Below are 19,877 nucleotides of genomic sequence, written 5' to 3'. Positions count from 1 at the left end.
TGTTTTTGTAACTCCTTCCCAGGAACGGTTAATTTGCATGTTGCTGTAACTCCTTTTATAACAGTTTCTCTTCTCTTTCATCTCAAGAAACAGCTTGTTCCAAAAAGAATTAGTGCTGCTTCTTCCAATCCATATGTAACAGTTTAGCTTTGTTAATTTTTCCAATTCGTAACCAGTTATTAAAATTCTGAAGTTTCCATTATCACAAGATCCTTATGAAAAATAAATTTAAATAGTCTCAGTTCCTAGTGAGAGCTGTAGTTACAACATAGAAATTCCGACAGCTTTGGAGAAACTGATAATCTGATACACTTAGAAGCCTGAATTTGTGGTTAAGACACAATAAGGAAGTCTTACTGCACATCTGGCTGTGTCTGAACTTTATCGAATGTGCCTCCCACTGACCTTGTGGGCTGTGCTGTTTTCAATCGGCACAAACATTCACCAAAAATGCTGATCTATTAAATGAGAAATACTGCGTGAAACAGAATGATTAACTATAAAAGGAAACAAAATTTTAAAAAATACTGGTTTTAAAAATTAGAAAGCTTATACAGCCAAGTATCCTTTGTTCGCACCTCTGAAAATCTGGAGCACCAAAAAAATTCTGCAGGTCAGTTTGGGTCCGTTCAGACCCTTTAGGGAAAAAAAGGGCTTCATTTTTGGATCTGTTCGGGTCCATTCAGATTAAGCGAAGTTTTTTTTTCAAAGGGCCCGAACAGACTCAAATGGACCCGATGGTGGACTTAGTGTATCCAAAAATATCTTTTGTCTGAGAAACAGTTGGCTCTGAGATTTTTGGATAAAGGATACCCAACCCGCATTTTAAAGAAAAACCAAGACTGAAGAGTGGAATATGAAGGAAAATACATCTTTCAAATGGAATAGATAATGAACAGCCTGGAGATTACAGTTTGTGATATGAGCAGAAAAATGCTCAACTAACAGGTGAATGTCATTTGAGTACATTAGGCACTTATCTGCTAATGTGCCAACTGATATTTCTAGCCTCATATTACAACAAGTACACTATGGAAAGGATATATGTACTTTAAATCATCAGCTCAAGAAATCTACAAAATTGTCATAGTCAAGATAACCTCTCTTTATCTAAAATTTTATCTAACCAATTTAAATTGGAGCCTTATTTAGAAAATGGTTTTGCAGAGTTGATGAGACAGCTTTAGGTGTTGTATAAAAGTTGACAAAATATTTGCATTGTAGTTAGTATTTGTCACAACTTCTTAATCACTTTAGCCAAGTAAGCAACTTCTTGTACAGAACAAGCCGTACTCTAACAACCCTCTAAATGGGAAACAAGACAGGAACAATTTTCTGGTCCATTCATCCTGAGGAATGGACAGTTTCCTGGATGGAAAAATTAAGAAAAAATACAGAGACACCTTTCTGCTGTTCACTTTGGTTATAAGGCTTAGCTCACACCTACAGTCAAACAGATCTATTGAAAAGAGATGTTACAGGTCTTTCACCTCAATCTCCAGTGTGATGATTGGCCAGAAACCCCAGAGGAAGGTTGCTCAAAGAACATAGTATTAAGTAACTTTCTCCCACTAAGTGAGGGTCTGTGGAATTCCTGGGACATACTAATACTAACGTGGGATTAGCTTAAAAAGCTTAAGTTCCATGGTCACTGATCAAAAGCCTCCTAATTTTCCAGTGCCCTAACCAGCGTGAGTCCTTGCGGATGGCTTGACCTGTACTGGAGCTACTCCCCATGACTTTTAAATAATTAATACCATTTTAAAATTTCAGTGATTCTGAAGCTCATCAGGAGCAGTGTTCTTTGCAACTGCTTCTATCCAATGCTGGCTGAGGCTGCAATGAAACAAAATTATTCCTAAAAATTGACTAGTTTTACATAGAGAACAAATATATAATTATAATATTTATATAATAGTACCAAAATACTACATCTTACAATTTTAACATAAGGTGCTCACTGCAACTGTTGTTAAAATGAATATGTTTGTAAAAACAATCCTTTAACACCAATGGATTAGCTGTGTACAGGATTCCAAAAATCATTGGGCATTACTGCTTTCAAGAAAGGAAAGGCCATCTGACAAAAATGTATTGAATACAATGGTTGTGGGCATCTTCTGGGAGGAAGGTTTGGAAAATTAGCTGTGTAGTTTTGTGATTTTATATATATATATCTTCAGTATTGCTTTAAAAAAAAGCGACATGCTGTCAAAGTTCGTCAAATTGCACTGACCAGGACAGGCACAAGAATGGCACTTATTATAGGGAGCAATAATTTTACTACATGAAGCAAAGATGCTGATTGAGCAGCAAGTCGTGGCTCTGATTGGTCAAGGTCTTGCAGAGAATACATCAGAAAATTATTGAGCTTCGTACCTTTATCTGTTTTTTTTTTAAAAATGGTGCAATTCCTAAATATATTTATTTTTCCTGCAACAGACAGCTCCCTGTGTATAAATGTATGCAGCTTTTAGCAAACACAAGTGAGCTGCATTGTGTGCCTTACTGATGACCTTAAATTGGTTGTTCATTTAATTCTTGGCACATTTGGCATTGTTCAGCAAGTGTGATGAAAACACAGAATCACACCCAACATTAGATCATAACGTTATTATTTCTTTCTTTCTATCAATCAGGTATGTTTGTGAAGATTAACATTAGCTTAGATTACTTTTACTTTTCCAATCTTTGTTTTAACATTTATTGTGTCTTACTGCTGGGGTGTGTGTAACCACCCTTGACTGAAAGTAGCATTAAGGAACTCTGGCAAAATTGAAGTCAATGAAATTCAAACAGAAAACTCTGCACTCGTTGGGATCTTGGCTAGCACATAGGAAAATGCTTGTGGCTGTTGGAGACCTATCACCTCAGCCCAGGACATCACTACTAGAGTTCAAGTTAGTGTCCACCGTCTAACGAGCCACAACTGTTTTCTTCCAGAGCAAAAAAAAATGATGTAAAGACACTGAAGAGGAAATACAAGATTTATAAGAAAATATCAGTGTTAGCTGAAAGGAATACTTCAACTTTCTCCCTTGTGCGATAGACAAAGGACAGGAAATCAATTCAAACTTAAATTACACAGCCACTTCTTTAAACTCTATAAGTTTGGCTTCAAACCACCACCACCCCAATTGAAGCAAAGCAGACAACTTTCGCTCTTGTTGTAGATCTTGCCTCGTGGTTCTTTGTCTCTCTGAAGATAACGCAATGGCAACATAATTTAAAGATGTGTGTGTCAAGTGCTTGTTCCTCAAAATCCTTTGTACTGTTGACTTTTATCCCAAAATGTGCTCATTCTTCTAGAAACCTCACTGGTACTCAACCAATGAATTGACCAAACCTGATCACAATCTTCAATCCAGCCAATGGGGTTTACTGGTAAACAACTCCCAAATGTTTATCCCAAGTTGCAAACAGCCACATACCATGCTCTGTACAAGGTAATAATAGCGCTGGTATGTCCAGCAGACTACTATGACACCTTCTTGGTCAGCATTTGAAACCGCAAGTCATAGCTTATAGGACAAGTCAAAAAATGTCCTGGCTACAGTTTTAACCAAGGACAGACCTTAAACTAGCTTGACCAAATTTCCCAGCATGCTTGATTGTAGCTCTTAACCAGTTTTGTAGACATTTCTGCTGCTAGCCACCTGACCACGACAGAAATGCATGGATATACATGTAAGCAAAGAATTGACTCTGCGATCTTGAGAAAAAGATGCTGAGGAGTGATTTTTAGAAACTTCAAATTATGAAGGGTTGCAGTAACGTTGTACAGGGAAAATGTTTTCTCGTGTGGGGAAGACTGTAATCAGAGATCATCAAAATAAGATAATCACCATGAAATTCTCTTTGCAATGTATGCTGAAAATGTGGAACTCGGTACTTTTGGAATGGCTAAAGCTAAAAGTATAGATGCATTTAAGGGGATACTGGACATTGCTGGAGGGAGATGGGAATAGATGGTTACAATGTTAGATTTAGATGAGAACAGATGGGCCAATACCCAATTGAAGTGTAGACACTTGCATTGCCTGGTTGGGCCAAATAGACTGTTTGTGATGTGTATCAAATTCAAAAAGAATGTAAAGTTCGATAGTCATGTTTTGGGCAGAGGGTGGCAATGCGTGATTGCCCAATGCTAGGTCAAGGTGAAACCCATTTTCTTTGAAGGAATGGTACATTTCGCTGCAGCAGATAATGAAATACATCCGAAAGTATTTCTAAGAAGATTTCAAAACAACCAATGAAGCGATAGACTAGAAACAGAGGCTCACATAAGTTCTCTATGGCAGCCCTGCAGGCCTTAGTACAGAAAATGGAAAGGAGAGACATGATTCCTTAGGGGTCAGGAGGGCCTTGAAGCGTACAGTACAAAAGGGAAAGGAGCAGGTTGTGATGAAGGACAGTGTAAGGAGTTTGGCCTGAAGGCTCTGGGCAACAGTGCTCCAAAGAGTTCGCTGACCTCGCTGGAGTGGCCAAAGTCAGTGACTGGAACTGCAGCTTTATGTGTTAGCAATGTACCTCATCCTTATGAACAAACTCTAGCAATCAGAATGCACGCATAAAATTTATATGCTTCCACATTTACCATTGCTAACCCATACCCAAATCTCTCAGATCCCACCTACTGCATGTGAAAGCTGGTGTGCCACCCAAGCATATTGGGCAGGGTTTTACAAATGGTGGGGTATTGATTTGTTCATTGTGGCTTGTTGTCAAATCTTCTTTGTTAATGTCTCTGCGAATGAGTTGGGGATATTTTACACATTAAGGGTACTATATTAATGCAAGTTGTTTTTGATTATTGTCCTTTTGATCACTTGGTACTTTTGAATAACGTGTGGTGTCACATTTAAGGCAAAATGATTAGAGAAGCCTCGAAAAAGATACTCTGCAGCTTCACCTGCTTTGTTGTATTATTATGTGGTGCTTGAGCTGACTTTGTATCCTGTGATGTTCTCTGTTTTCAGTGGGAAAATCCAACAGGAACTTGGTTCCTGGAGTAGAACAAAAAGTAGTGGCAGCAAACAGCTCTTATGGAAGGTCATTAATCTGTAACATCAACTCCTTTATTCCTTCTACAGATGCTGCCAGACCTTCTGAATAATTCCAATATTTCTTGTTGTTATTTCAGATTTCCGGTATACTTTGCTTTTGTACAGTTGTGTTGGGGTGGAATGACTAAATGACTCACTTGACACCCATGTCCACTTCCAGCATTAAAGAGTTTAGTGTTTTATACTGGTGCACAGAAAACCTCTGTGCAAGCCAGGGGCTTCTCCAGTGAACAGAGGAAGACATACACTTCTTATACATTTGCTTTTAGTCTGCCTTTGGCTGTCACAAACCAATCATATTATTAATTGATTACTTGTGCATCCAATCAAGTTAATCATGTGACTACTTAATCAGTGCATGGACAGCTTTTTCCCAACTCCTGAAATCATGATGTTTACCAGGCCCTCTTATAAATTATCCTTGGGCCGTCGCAGTACATCTTACTCAACCACACTTGGGTGGTTTTCATTTTCCTAGCCGCCATCAGTTCTGAGAAAGGGTCACCGGACCTGAAGCATTAACTCTGAGTTTTCTTCACGGATGCTGCCAGACCTGCTGAGCTTTTCCAGCAACTTCTGTTTTTGTTCCTGATTTACAGCATCTGCAGTTCTTTTGTTTTTTATTTGAATTGAACTTTCACTGGAATACAGTTATAATGGCTGTATATTTAAAATGCCATTTTGATGTTTGATAGGTGGCTACACCTTGACATTTAACTTTGCTTATAGAATACATGGCTATGCTTTGCTACATTCACACAAACATGTTACAATATGAGTAGTTCCGCTGAGGTTCTGTATACAAGCACCTGCATCTGTTTTTCTGTAACAGAACCCACAGTATCTAGTTACTTTGGATTCACTCCCTTAATGAAAGCATCTGATTATTCTTGCTTATAGCTTGATTTGGAACAGCACAGTGTGCAAGCTGCTGTTTCAGCTAAAATCTTCCCCAGCCATTTATATCAACTGAGAACCACTTTCAGCCATTTTGTGCTGTTTCAGTCATGGGAGACCGTAACAATTGCAGTATTTATTACTTTTGTTAAGACTTTTGTTTTGCTGCAGACTTAGTCTCTCTATTGAAAGATAAACATTTTCGCTTTGATATTACATTTTTCACACTCACTGGACATATAGAAGTGCATTACAGTCAATGACTTAACATTTTAATTGTAGTCACTGTTTTAATGCAGTGTCAAATTTGCACACAGCAAACTTCCACAAACAGCAATGTGATAATGACTAGAGTCTCTCCTTGAGATGCAGATTGAGTGATAGATGTTAGCTAAGCCACTAGGTACAATTTGGCTGCTCTTACTCATGCCATGGTATCTTTTACATTCAGTTTAGCAGCCAGATAAGGCCATGGGTTAGGTACTTCAGCAAAACACAGCACCAAAGCAGTATGCTTTTAGTACTGTACTAGGCTTTTGTTTTATTCATTCACGGAATGTGGACATCACTGGCCAGGCCAGTATTTATTGCCCAACTTTAATTGCTTAGAGGACAGTTTAGAGTCAACCACATTGCTGTGGATATGGAGTTATATATAGGCCAACTGGGTAAGGAAACCAGATTTCCTTCCCTAAAGGACATTAGCAAACCAAATGGGTTTTTCTGACAATTGACAATTGTTTCATTAGACTTAATCCCAGATTGTTATTGAATTTAAATCCCACCATTGTGGGACATTACCTGGATCTCAAGGTTAATAGTCTAGTGATAATACTACTATGTCATCACTTCCCCGCAGCTTTGACTTGAAACACAGTTTTTGCTTAAATCCAGACTAGTAATTCAACCCGGAACCTAGTGACTCAAAGCGTGCTGCCAACTGAGGCTCAATCAACAAGGGATTGAATCCCACCATGGCAAATGGTAAAACTTAAATAAATTTGAATGGCCCTAGCAAGCCACTCAATTGTATCAGAATGCTACAAAATCTAAAGAAACTGGGGCCACCTGGTATCAACCTAGGCACTGCAACATATACATCCCTGTTGACCCTGACAGATTCCCCTGACCAACATCAGGAGTTTATGCCAAAATTAGGAGAGCTGTCCCATGGACTAGTCAAGCAACTCTCTCACACTGTCTGTAAGTTATGCTTCAGTGATTAGGTTTGTGTCCCAGACACTGCCACCACCATCCCTGAAAACCTCCTGACCCGCTGGCAGAACAGACCCACTAGAGGTGGCGGCACAGTCGCATACAGTCGGGAAGGAGTTTCTGTCGGGGTCTTCCACATTGACTCCAAGCCCTGTGATGTTTCACGTCATCGGGTCAAATTTGGGCAAGGAAATCTGATGATTACCACCACGACCACGACCACAACCACCACCCCTTCATGAGGAGTCTTTCTGCTCAATGTTGAACTCAGATGGAGGAAGCACTCAGGATGACAAAGTCACTGAATGTGCTGGCTCAGTAGCTCTACTGACTGAGTTGGCCAAGTCATGAAGAATATAGCTGCTGGAGTGTGTCTGCAACAAATATTGAAGGAACCAACATGAGATCTATTTGGCCTCATCCTCCACAACATAGCCATTGTAGATCCATTCATTCAGGGCACTATTGCAAGAAATGACCACCGTAGAATCCTTATGGAGATGAAGACTCATCTTAACATTGAGGATAACCTCCATCATGTTGGGTCGTAGTACCAAAAAGCTAAATAGTTTGGGCTTCAGACTGATCTAACAACTCAAACTAGACATCCATGAGATGCAGTGAGCCATGAGCAGCAGCAGAATTGTATTCAGCTGTAATCTGTAATCTTGTGGCCCAGCATACTTCCCCATCATATTATAACAGTCAAGACGGAAGAAAATCTCTGATTCAATGAAGAGTGCGGGAGGGTGTGCCAGGAGTAGCAGTGGATATAGCTTCACCAATATATGACACAGGATTACTTGTGTACAAACTGCAGAAGCAGTATCTGGCAGTCAGGGATAAGAGAATCATTGGATCATATCTAAACTTCGCAGCCCTGTCGCACCCAGTTGTGACTGCCGGTGGACAATTAAACAACTGATTCTTTTTATATGCCTCTCCTCAATGATGAATGAAGCAGCCCAGAATCTCAGTACAAAAGAACGAAAGACAAGGCTGAAGTATTTGCACCCATCTTCAGCCAGAAGTGCCAGGCGGGTGATCCATGTCAGCATCTGCCAGGGGTGCCCAGCATCACAGTTGCCAGTCTTCAACCAATTCCATTTATTCCACGTGATGGCAAGAAACAGCTGAGCACACTGGATACAGCAAGGCTATAGGCACTGACTACATTCCTTTCATTTCTTTGGGCTTCAGAACTAGCTGTGACCCTAGCCAAGCTGTTCCAGTGGAGTTACAACACTGCATCTCCCGACAACATGTAAAATAGCTCAGGTATGTTCTCTGCACGAAAAGCAGGACAGAGCCGACCTTGACAATTAGCATCCTATCAGTCTGTACTTGATCATCAGCAAAGTAATGAAAGGGGTCATCAAAAATGCTATCAAGCAGCATTTGCAAAGTAATAAACTGCTCACTTGACAGCCAGTTTTAGTTCTGCCAGGGCCACTTAGCTCCTGACCTCATTACAGCCTTGATTCAAACATGGTGAAAAGAGCAGAACTCCAGGTGAGGGTAATTTCCCTTGACAACAAGGTATTTGAACAAGTGTGGCATTAAGGAGCCCAAGTGAAACTGGTCAGTCAAAATCAGGGGGAAATCTGTCCATTGGTTAGAGTTCTATTTGGTGCAGAGGAAGATAGTTGTGGTTCCAGGACATTGCTGCAAGAGTTCCTCAGGTCCACCCATCTTTAGCTGCTTCATCAATAACCTTCCCTCCATCCTAATGACAAAAGTGGGGTATTCACTGTGACTGCACAACACTCAGCACCATTTATGACTCCTCAGGTACTGAAGCAGTCCATGTCCATGTGCAGCGAGACCTGGACAGTATCCAGAATTAGGCTGGCAAATGGTAGTTAACATCTGGTAGTTAACATAAGCGCCAAGCAATGACCATCTCCACAAGAGAGAATTGCTCGCAGTTCAATGATGCTATGACAGCTGAATCCCCCATTATCAACATCTGGAGTGTTACCATTGACCAGAAATGTTTGCTTTTTATGTAATCTCAATGTTTCCTATGTAGGATCAAAATAAGAAAAATGAATAAAGGCAAAATTGGAACAAGAACTAGCAATTTAAAGGACAGCAAAAGCAGATGGAAAAAGGCACACTCAGGGCTCATTGATTCTAATTGCTGAGCAATATAATCTTTTTGCAGGAAGGACTGCATGTAAGGGTGACAATTCAAATAATTTGAAAACGACTACAAAGAACTATTTCATCTTCATTTGGGGTTTGGTTCATGGAAGATGCTTTACCACTGTTAATTAAACTTTCAGATTCAATGTACAACATGAAGGCGATGTGATAGTGCTCCTACGTGCTGTGCGAACAGTTAATTGTACGTGAATTGATTCCTACAGCTTCTCGCAATGATTTGCTGACCTTACACGCCTTGGCTGTTAACTTTAGCTGAATGGTACCAGCCTTACTTTTCAGTCAGAACTTTGTGGATTTAAGTCACATATAATCCAGGCTGATGCATCACACCTGTACTGAGGTGCCATCTTTTTGATGAGGTATTAAACCAAATCCTCGCCTGTCAGCTGTAAGATGTGATGAATCCTATTGCATAAATCAAAGAATATTGCCAATACTATTTATCCTTTAATCAACATTCTTCAAAACAGATTTATTTTTAGCCGTTTATTGCGTGGCTATGTTTGTGGAATCTTGCTATTTGCAAACTGCTTGCTGCCTTTCCCTGCAATACTGCATTGACTACCTTTAAAATAGCTGCTGGTGCTCCTTCTGTCCCACTTTGAAATAAAACAACATTCTCTGCAAATCCTACAGAAGTTATCACAACATCACACTTCTGTCCCTATCTGAGTGTGCTAATCATCACCTGATGGCAGATGTCAGCTCTATTTCCTGTATGAATCTAACCTCTGTCAATAACAAAGTATTGCATGAGTGCATTTTTTGTAATAATAATGTTATGAACCTACTTTCTCTTAACACCGTACTTTCCCCACATACTTGTGTAGGCCTTTCTTTTATCTACGGCTTCCTTTATGATGTGGTCTCTTTGTGCTCTCAAAAGTACAATGGAATCTTGCTTCTGAGCAGCCTGATCTTGCCTCCCACGTATCATCACGCTATAAGAGGGAAGACCAGAGACTTGCTGTGTGCTGTTTCAGAGGAACAATTGAGATTTCTGGGCAGACTGGTCCTCATTATTTTCTCCTGATCATAATTTTCATAAGATATGAGGAAGAAATCACTTTTTGGCTAATCTTGCGGTTCATTTTCACTCCTTTCCTTGATCTCATGTTGCAGAGTGCACAATCAAAAGAAAAGAGTTGCTATGAATGGATAGCATTACCTCTTCGGGGTGAAGAAAACACAATAGGGTTATAGTCGAGTGTTGCTTCACAGGGTGACTTAATGACCACTTGGGAATTCAGTCACTAGCTCACTGCTGTTGGTCAATTGTGAACACAGCCTACTCTTTTTGACAGAGCTAAGCACCTCTACAAAAATTCCATGACCACCTTCTGTAGAGGGTTGAGGAGCCTCATACTGAAAATCTCCTCTTCACTTGGCTTCATCTGGTAGGCATGTAGACTAGTTTGTCCACCAACGAATAGTCTTGATGAGGAGAATGTTGATGGTTAACTGTTTGTCATGTTATGTTGGAAAGATGAGCCTCTATGAGCATTTTTAAAGTGGTAGAAGAAAATGATAAGATTATGAATGTAAGTTTGGCCATTAAGGGCACTAGAGGCTCCTTTTACCTTGTATGCGTAATGAAGCACATTTGTCTTAAGAGTGCAAGGCACAAAGTGGTATCCAGGCTGGACAAGGACAAAAAAAAAGGCCATCCTTTTTATTTATTCCTTCATGGGATGTAGGCATCACTGCATTGTTGCCCACCCCTAATTGAACTGAATGAATTGCGAGGCCATTACAGAGGACAGCTAAGTGTCAAGTCATATTGGCAATTACATGTTGGCCAAACTGAGTAAGGATGACAGGTTACCTTCCCTGAAGGACATTAGCTAACCAGATGGGTTTTCTATATCAGTGGACAATGGTTTTATCTTCACCATTACCAAGATGAGCTTTTAATTCCAGAATTTTATTAATTGAATTTAAATCCCATTAAAGTCATAGAATCATACAGCACAGAAACAGACCCTTCGGTCCAAACAGTCCATGCCAACCATAGATCCAACCTAAATTAGTCCCACCTGCCTGTGGCCCATATCCTTCCAAACATTTCTTATTCATGTGCTTATCCAAATGTCGTCTCAACATTGTAACTGTACCTGCATCCACCACTTCCTCTAGAAGTTCATTTCACCCGCGAACCATGCTCTATGTAAAAAAATTGCCTGTCATGTCTTTTTTAAGTCTTTCTCTATACACCTTAAAAATATACCCCCAAGTCTTGAAATCCCCCACCCTGAGGAAAAGACACCGGTATTCACCTTATGTATACACTTCGTAATTTTATAAACCTTTGTAAGGTTACCTCTTAAACTCCTAGGCTCCAGGGGAAAAAGTCCCAGCCTACCCAGCCTCTCCCTATAGCTAGCTGCCTGCAGCATGGTTTTGATTGTATGTTCTCATGGCATTTGGCTGAGCCTCTGAATTTCCAGTCCAGGCTTTACCACTGCACCACCTGCTCCCCTTAATGCCTTGCTGTCTGGGTGACATCCTTGAATATTTCCTGTTTCTTGTAGGAGGCACAAGTGAATTTCCTGGGTGACCTGTTGATGCCCACACCTGGAATCTGTGCTAGAATTCAGCTGCCTCATGGAGTGCTTGGCGATTTAAACCACTGACGTTCTGTTTTTTTCCTTTGCTTTTGAGCTAAACGTTGTTGCACGCTTGGTGTTTATGTTGTCATTATTATAAAAATATTGTGAGTCATGCAATTAACTGAGAGGCGAATGAGCCAAGCATTGTTCCTTTGTTCATTATTCCTAATCTCAAGTGCGGAGACTGATCTGCATTTTGAACACTATACTATAATTTCCATGTGCCTTAGCTATTTATACTTGTTTCACATGCAATTTATGCCAATTACTATTCCAGTCACTATGCAAATGACCTGACCCAGGGAACACTTATGGAAATACTTCCCTGATGCACCAATGAGTACAACAACTTAACATTGGGGTGAAATCTATGCAACATTCTACATCTTGATTTGGAGCCATTATCTTATTCCATGCTTTTCTCTATCTCTCTAAAAGTAAAGACAACACTGCAATTTTAATTATTCAAGACTGAAAATAATCTAAAAGCAAAATATTGGGGGAAAAAAACTTAATGTTTCTAAAATCAATAAAGGATTAAATAGGATGGGCTCTAGACATTTGTTGAGCAGAAGCAAAAAATAAATCTGCGGGACATAATTAATATTAAAAATGTTTGTAAATGTAACTTGACACTTAATAGATGATTTATGAATCGGACTGTGAACAACTGTATAAAATGGAGATTTTGTAAAACCACTAAAAAGAAAAACATTTCTGACTCATTAGAAAGCAAAACATTGACATAATCAGCAACGAGAAGATGAAGATTATCTGTGTTGCATAGTCATATTATGTCCCAATCTTTTTTCTTGTTTGAAATTGGTGTTGCTAAATTAACCAGTCTGAGAAAAGAAACATGATTTTTTTGGCTGAAGTCTAAAATTGGTCACATTTTGGGTACAAAATATTAAGATCTGATCTCTTGTAAAAAGTGACGTCTGTTTTTATATGTTTATTTAAATCTAATTGACAATAGTATTCAAATTTCATACGTATGATGTAAATAAGTGTGGCTGAGAAATTCAGTACACAAATAGTTAAAATAAAGAGCACAAAACTGAAATGTTTTAGGAAGGGATTACAGAATATATATTAGAGCATCCTTTATTTTTGAGTGCTAGAAGCCTGTAGCAGAAAATCAAAGGAACACTTGAACTCAAACAAATGGGAGTATTATTAACCAGGTTAGTGGTGTAATTGAAAATCTTTATAATGATAGATGGACTGTGGTAGTAAAGAGAAAACGCCAATGAATAAATTAGACAAGAAATCCTTTGAGAACGCATTTATTAATAAGAATATAGGATGGAAAAATGTATAAGCTCAAAAACATGTTTCAACATTAAATTCCTGTGTTAAGAACCAATTTGACCATATGTTAACATTTTGCTATTCACAACTACATACCTGTACATCAAATTGCTCAGAGTCATTATTTTGTGCACTAGGTAGACATTTAGTATTATAGTTTTTCTATTTATCAATTTGATCATATGTTAACATTTTGCTATTCACAACTACATACCCGTACTTCAAATTGCTCAAAGTCATTATTTCATGCACTAGGTAGACATTTAGTATTGTATTTTTTTCTATTCATCACACAGATATAAGCTTTGCTGAGAAGGCTACCATTTGTTGACCTTTCCTAGTGAGAATCTTCGAAGCCATTAGCAAAAATGAAGCTCTTCGACTGGTCATCTGTGCTGGATTTGAAAGAACTATTCTATTTAATCCCACAATCTTGCAAATTGCTACTCTTCCAGTCTTTTGAAAGTTCCTGTGGAATATGATCCCCTCATTCTTTCAAACAGTGTATTCCAAATGTCAGAAACCTTTTCTGTGAAGAAATATTTCCTTATTTTTCCTTTAGACTTAAAAAAAAGGCAAAATAACTACACCCCTGGTTGTGCAAGAACTTATTAGAAGGAAGTTTCTGTTTTCTGGCCCTTCCAAAACTGCTATTGGAAGGAGAGTAGTCCTTATAGCAGTGAAGTTTAAGAGGATACCAAGTAGCTACTCTTGATATGATGCTGGGCCATTTTATTAAACTACTGTGGTGTTCAAATACTCTGACAATGCAGTCAGGCAGGGAATTGTAGGATTTTCATACAGTGACGGTAAAGGAAGTCACATTACATCCAAATCATGGCAGTGTATAACTTGGAAGTGGAAAATGGAAATAATAGTGTGCTCCTGCGACAGCTGCCCTCACTTTGAACACTTGGAAAATTAATAATGAAAACATTTTTTCAGTGCATATTTTCTATTAGTTCATACGTAGATTTCTGTGCCACATTAAAATATGCACAAAGAAATAAATGTCTTAGCAAAGTAAAGAGAAATTCAAAAGAACAAAAAATATATAATTTATAATGTGTGTAGCCAAGTATAATTAATCTTTCTTGTGTCTGAATGTCTTCATTATCATTTTTACCTAGTGACCCCAGTTCCTTTGAAATGTCTGGGGAATCAATTGATATTCTTTGCAGAAGCTATCACTGCAGCTACACCTGTATCTACAATTCTCAAAGGCCTGGATAAGTGCGCTGTGGAGAATTCAAATCATGACTTATCACAGCACAACTTGCTTAGTAATGACAGGAGAACAATGCACTTGTGGTTACCTTTACTTTATAGGAGGAGGTTGAGTGAGGCAAAAGTTTAGCAGGAGGGATTGAGACCACGGCAAATAAAATTAGAGAAGGTAACCTCATTTGAAAAGCTAGCAACAGTACGAAGATAATGGGTTAAGGATGTGGTTCATAGTTATTATTGTTGTGATTCTATAATGAGGAATTTGCTTTGAGCTACATTTATTGTTGCCACTATAACTTCCAGCCCGTTTTATCCAAAGCTTCTGCTGCACTACCAGCAAAGTTAATAGTGGCAGACCTACAAGGTTATAATCAGCTATCAAAATAACGATGAGGCTAATGGCATTCATCATTGCTTATACACTAATATTACAGCAAGCAAAAGGCAGTGGTGTGCTTAAATACAGAAATCCAGAAGTTACTCTCTGAAACATCTGCCAGTAGTTTTAAGAAAATATCATCTTGCTGTCTGAACGGGCTGACTTTGAAGCATATCCAGAGCAGATCTGAACGGAACTTGCTACAGAAGGTTCAGCCTTGTTTGTTTCAGTTCAAGTGCCTTTTTAAGACTAAATGTGTTACATACACAGTCAAGTTTCCTGGCACTGAAATGTAGTGATTATAAAAGTATGGTTTAATTCTCTCGGTTTTTAATTGTTGGTAGATATGATAAAAATATGAAGTTTACACTTGCTGCAACTTTATCAATCTTCACTTTTAAACACCTTATGGTACAAAATTTCAGCGTGATTAGACAAATGGTTGTGAATCCAGCTAATGGGGGATAATGTTTGTTGCATTTCTACTGCAATTAGCAATTTCTATGTGAGGTTATATATTCTTTTAAAGTCTATTAAAAAAATGTTCAAGTTTAACTAATTGCATCAAGCCTTACTTCACTCTCCTGTTTGAGTAATTATGTGAAAACTACAGAAAATTTTCTAGATTTCTGTTTGATGCCTTATACACAGAAGTAAATTATCTACAGTACGTGACTGCAGAAAATAACTTGTGTAATTTACAAGCTTATTAGCAGAGAGCTTTATACGAGCTAACAAATATTTTCAAGTACATTGTGCACTTTTCTTTTTCTGCAATTTTGCAGTTTATCCTGTGTGCCTCATCAAAGTTAGATAGTTTGCCTTGAATTATTATCACCAGGTAATGACTGTTGTAACAGCAATTGTAAAATGGATGCAACAATTCAAGAGGAACTCAAGCCACTTCTAATTTTATAATTCTTGTAGTTTGTGGGAAGGAGATTGTAAGCATTTTTAACCAAACATGTAGAAAAGATAAACTGTGCTTTATGTATTCTTTATACATTGCTGACATCTAATTGTGTGCACCAGAATGATTTGTTATTGAAATGCCATTTTATTTGGTAAGCATACATACTGAGATGAAACAAACAGATCATTGAGAAGACCTAAGACTTAACTGGTTTCTCCTGTGTTACTGTGCAACATTCCAAGGAGACTTTCTACTACGTGCAGAAACACAACTGTGAAATCAATTGTAAGGTATTTAAGAGCAACGTAAGATAACTCCGTATCACCCTTCTTCGTAGGGAAACGTCTGGTCTTGTTGAGCAATCTTTCCTCTATAATGGCACGGCTAAAATGATAATTGTACCAACCCCTACCTGGACATTCCCTACTAACCTCACAGCCACCTGAACATTCCTGACCCTCCAAAAGTATGTGGTTTTTTAATATCCAATCAGGGTCAGAATTCAGGCCATATTTCAAGAATCATTTTATGTAATCTTCCAAGGTTGACTGTAATGAAATACATAGAAGAACTGGTAATTCAAAACAGAATTTCTTTCGTAGCATCTATCTTATTCGCACAGTAGGCAATCTTGAAGCTAATATGCAAGAGTTTAATTTAAATATCAAACTGAATTTAAATTAAGATTCGGAACAATTTACCATTATGACTAGATTATGTTGTGCATTCTGTGCAACACAAAGGGCAGTTCGAGTTATATTGAAGTTCATAAAGGAACAGTTGTGTTTCTAAGAAAAGATTTTGGCTTTTCTGTACCTTTCAGTTTCTCTTTGCCTTTTTAAAAGGCTATGTTAGCTTTATGACCATGATGTTGTTTACAGATGTGTTCCTTGCTTTCAGGTATGTAGGGCATTATTAGTAATGTACATTGAGAACACTTGCTGTGTAGTCAATAGGGCAGATAATTTTACTAAGTGACAAATGTTATACATTAAGAGTTTTTGGTAGAGTAATGGAGGTAAAAACCCTGCAATTACTTAACAATAAATTGATGCTGCAGTGGAAGGAGTTTGAAGCCAGTCAAGATGGATGAACTACGTATGGTTAAGTGGATTTTTAACAATTACCATGCCATACAAGTGAAATGTTCTCAAGACTACTTAAAAACAAGCAATTTTTTTTAAAAAGGCAAAGAGAAACTGAAAGGTACAGAAAAGCCAAAATCTTTTCTTAGAAACACAACTGTTCCTTTATGAACTTCAATATAACTTGAACTGCCCTTTGTGTTGCACAGAATGCACAACATAATCTGGCCAAAATGGTAAATCGTTCGGAATCTTAATTTAAATTCAGTTTGAAATTTAAATTAAACTTTTGCATATTAGCTTCAAGGTTGCCTACTGTGCGAATAAGATAGATGCTACGAAAGAAATTCTGTTTTGAATTACCAGTTCTTCTATGTATTTCATTACAGTCAACCTTGGAAGATTACATAAAATGATTCTTGAAATATGGCCTGAATTCTGACCCTGATTGGATATTAAAAAACCACATACTTTTGGAGGGTCAGGAATGTTCAGGTGGCTGTGAGGTTAGTAGGGAATGTCCAGGTAAGAGTTTTCAGGATGTGGGTGCTGGGGTCCAGGGTGGTGGATTAGGTATCCATGTAAGATTTGGGGGATATCAATGGTGCGTTAATTGGGTGGGGGAGATTAATAGTCAGCCACATTTAGAGCAAGTTTTAATTGTCTTACCTTTTGCGGGTTGCTATTAACTCAAGTCATTTGGAACCTTATGAAATCTACAACTCTAACTTTTCTAAGAGATTTTTTCTAGAAGGTTCCAAGTGCTAGGTAATTCCTGAAAGTCAGCTGCATCAGGATTTCTGTGTTGTCGCAATGTGAAACATTTATCTGTGCTACTACAATAATGACCTACTAATGCAAGAACTGCCTGGAAACGATTTTTACTAGAATTATTGTAATACATTACATTATAGAATATTAGTATTTTTGCACTTTATTTCTGGAGGTAAAGCCACCTTTGTTCACATTTTTAAAATTCTAAAATTGAGTTTTGGAAAAAATGTGATTTATTCTGTCATAATATACATGATTTATTTTTATGAGCGGTGTAAAATTAAAATGTAATGGCCTATTTGCAATATCATAGTTCAGTCTGATATTGTAAGTTTTTAATTGCTAGCCAGAGATGTTATTTCCCCATAATTAATATCAGCATTTTGTTTTATTCAATAATGTTTATATTTACATGAAGTCCATTTCCTACTTTTATGCTGATTCAGAATCTTTAAACAACATATCCAAACCAATTTCTTCCATTTCCAAGATTCTGTAAGCACACTTTAATGAGTCAAAAGTTTTGAAAATAATTCTGGAAAATGTTTTCCTAGGTTCTGTATATGAAATGCATGGACATGAGTGTTGCCTGGCTACTGGAGAAGTAATTAAAGTCATTGGTTTCAAAATCGCAAAAATTAATGTAGAAAGTTGTGATGGTACTGAAAGCAATGATTTCACAAATACCGTGGAGTTACCACTGGACTACCCAGGTATTTTTGTATTTCACTTGTATATTTTATGGTCACCTCCAAAATTCTATGGGTGGATTTTTCCCCTTCCTGGTGTGGTGTGAGCAATGGTGAGAAAGATGGGAAAATATGTAGAAAATAAAAAAAATCTGTATCTCAGCATTGAGAAACTTTTTGTGATTTTCTGCTCAAGCCTTAAGTGGAAGTGCAATCCATTACTACTTTCTGAGTGAAAAAGCTTTTTCTCACATCATCCTGGCTTCTTTTGCACACCACTTTAAATCTATGCCCTGCATTCTTGTTCCATTTACAATTGGAAACCACTTCCACCAACTACACTGTCTAGCCTGCTCATGATTTGTAAACATGAAGTAGATTTTCTCGCAGTCTTCTTCTTTCCAAGAAGAAATGTCCCATTTTCATCAATCTGTCCTCATAAGTGACATTTCTTATACCTGGAACCATCACATTAAGTTGCTTCTGCACTCTCTCCAATGCATTCATATCTTTCCTATAATTCGGCACCCACAACTGTACCCAATGCTCTAGTTGAGTTCTAACAAGTGTCTTGTACAAGTTCAATATCACCTCCTCGCACTTGTGCTTTATGCTGCTATCACTAATGCCAAGAACGCTGTATGCTTTATTCACTGCTGTCTCCATCTGCCCTGCCACCTTCAATGATCCTTGCAAATAAACATCCAGGTCCCTCTGCCCCTGCACCCCTTTAGAACTGTACCCCTTATTTTATACTCTTTCAGTATTTTTACTGTTTATTTTGATTTATTTCACTGTTTTTATTTTATATTTCAGTGTTCTTCCAACCAAAGTACATCACTGCCACCTATCCACCCAGTCCACCAACTCCTTTTGGAGTTCTGTACTGTCCTCTTCTCAGTTTATAGTTCTTCCAAGTTTAGTGTCATCTGGAAACTTTGAAATTGTCCCCTGCCAACCAAGATCCAAATACATCAGGAAAGCAAGGGTCCCAATAATGACCCTGGTCAACTCCACTACAAACCTTCCTCCAGTCCAAAAACAATCCGTTGACCATTATTTTCTGTTTCCTATCATACAGCCAAGTGTGTATCTGCATTGCTACTGTCCCTTTTATTCCATGACCTATAAGTGTCAGCAAGTCTTTTGTGTGGCCACTGTATCAAATGCCTTCTGGAAATCCATGTGTACTACATCAACAGCTTTACCCTCATTCACTATTTCTGTTACCTCTTCAAAAATCTCCAGCAAATTACTTAAACGCAATTTCCTCTTTAGAAATCCATGCTGACTCTTCCAAACCAACCCACTTTTTTTCCCATGTGATTACTAATTCTATAACTAATAATTGTTGCTAGAAAATTCCCCTCCATCAAAGTTAAACTAACTGGTCTGTAATTGCCGGAGTTATCCTTACAACTTTTCTTGAACTAGGCTGTAATGTTTGCAATTCTCCAGTTTTCTGGCACTTTCTCTGAGTCAGGGGAAGATTGAAAAATTATGGTCACTGTTGCTGTAATTTCTACTTCCTTCCAAATCC

General features: G+C 38.1%; 1 protein-coding gene across 1 annotated transcript in view; it reads left to right on the top strand.

Annotated features, from left to right (window-relative positions):
• themis (thymocyte selection associated) overlaps positions 1-19,877 on the top strand; it is a 46,830-nt gene that overhangs the window by 8,473 nt on the left and 18,480 nt on the right. Inside the window, exon 2 of the mRNA XM_048597207.1 lies at positions 18,203-18,361. Coding sequence (XP_048453164.1) covers positions 18,203-18,361 — 159 coding nt within the window. The remainder of the gene's footprint in view (positions 1-18,202; positions 18,362-19,877) is intronic.

This window comes from Rhincodon typus, chromosome 5 (assembly GCF_021869965.1).
Source record: "Rhincodon typus isolate 14 chromosome 5, sRhiTyp1.1, whole genome shotgun sequence".
Taxonomy (NCBI): domain Eukaryota; kingdom Metazoa; phylum Chordata; class Chondrichthyes; order Orectolobiformes; family Rhincodontidae; genus Rhincodon; species Rhincodon typus.
This window is presented reverse-complemented; position numbering and strand designations above follow the sequence as displayed.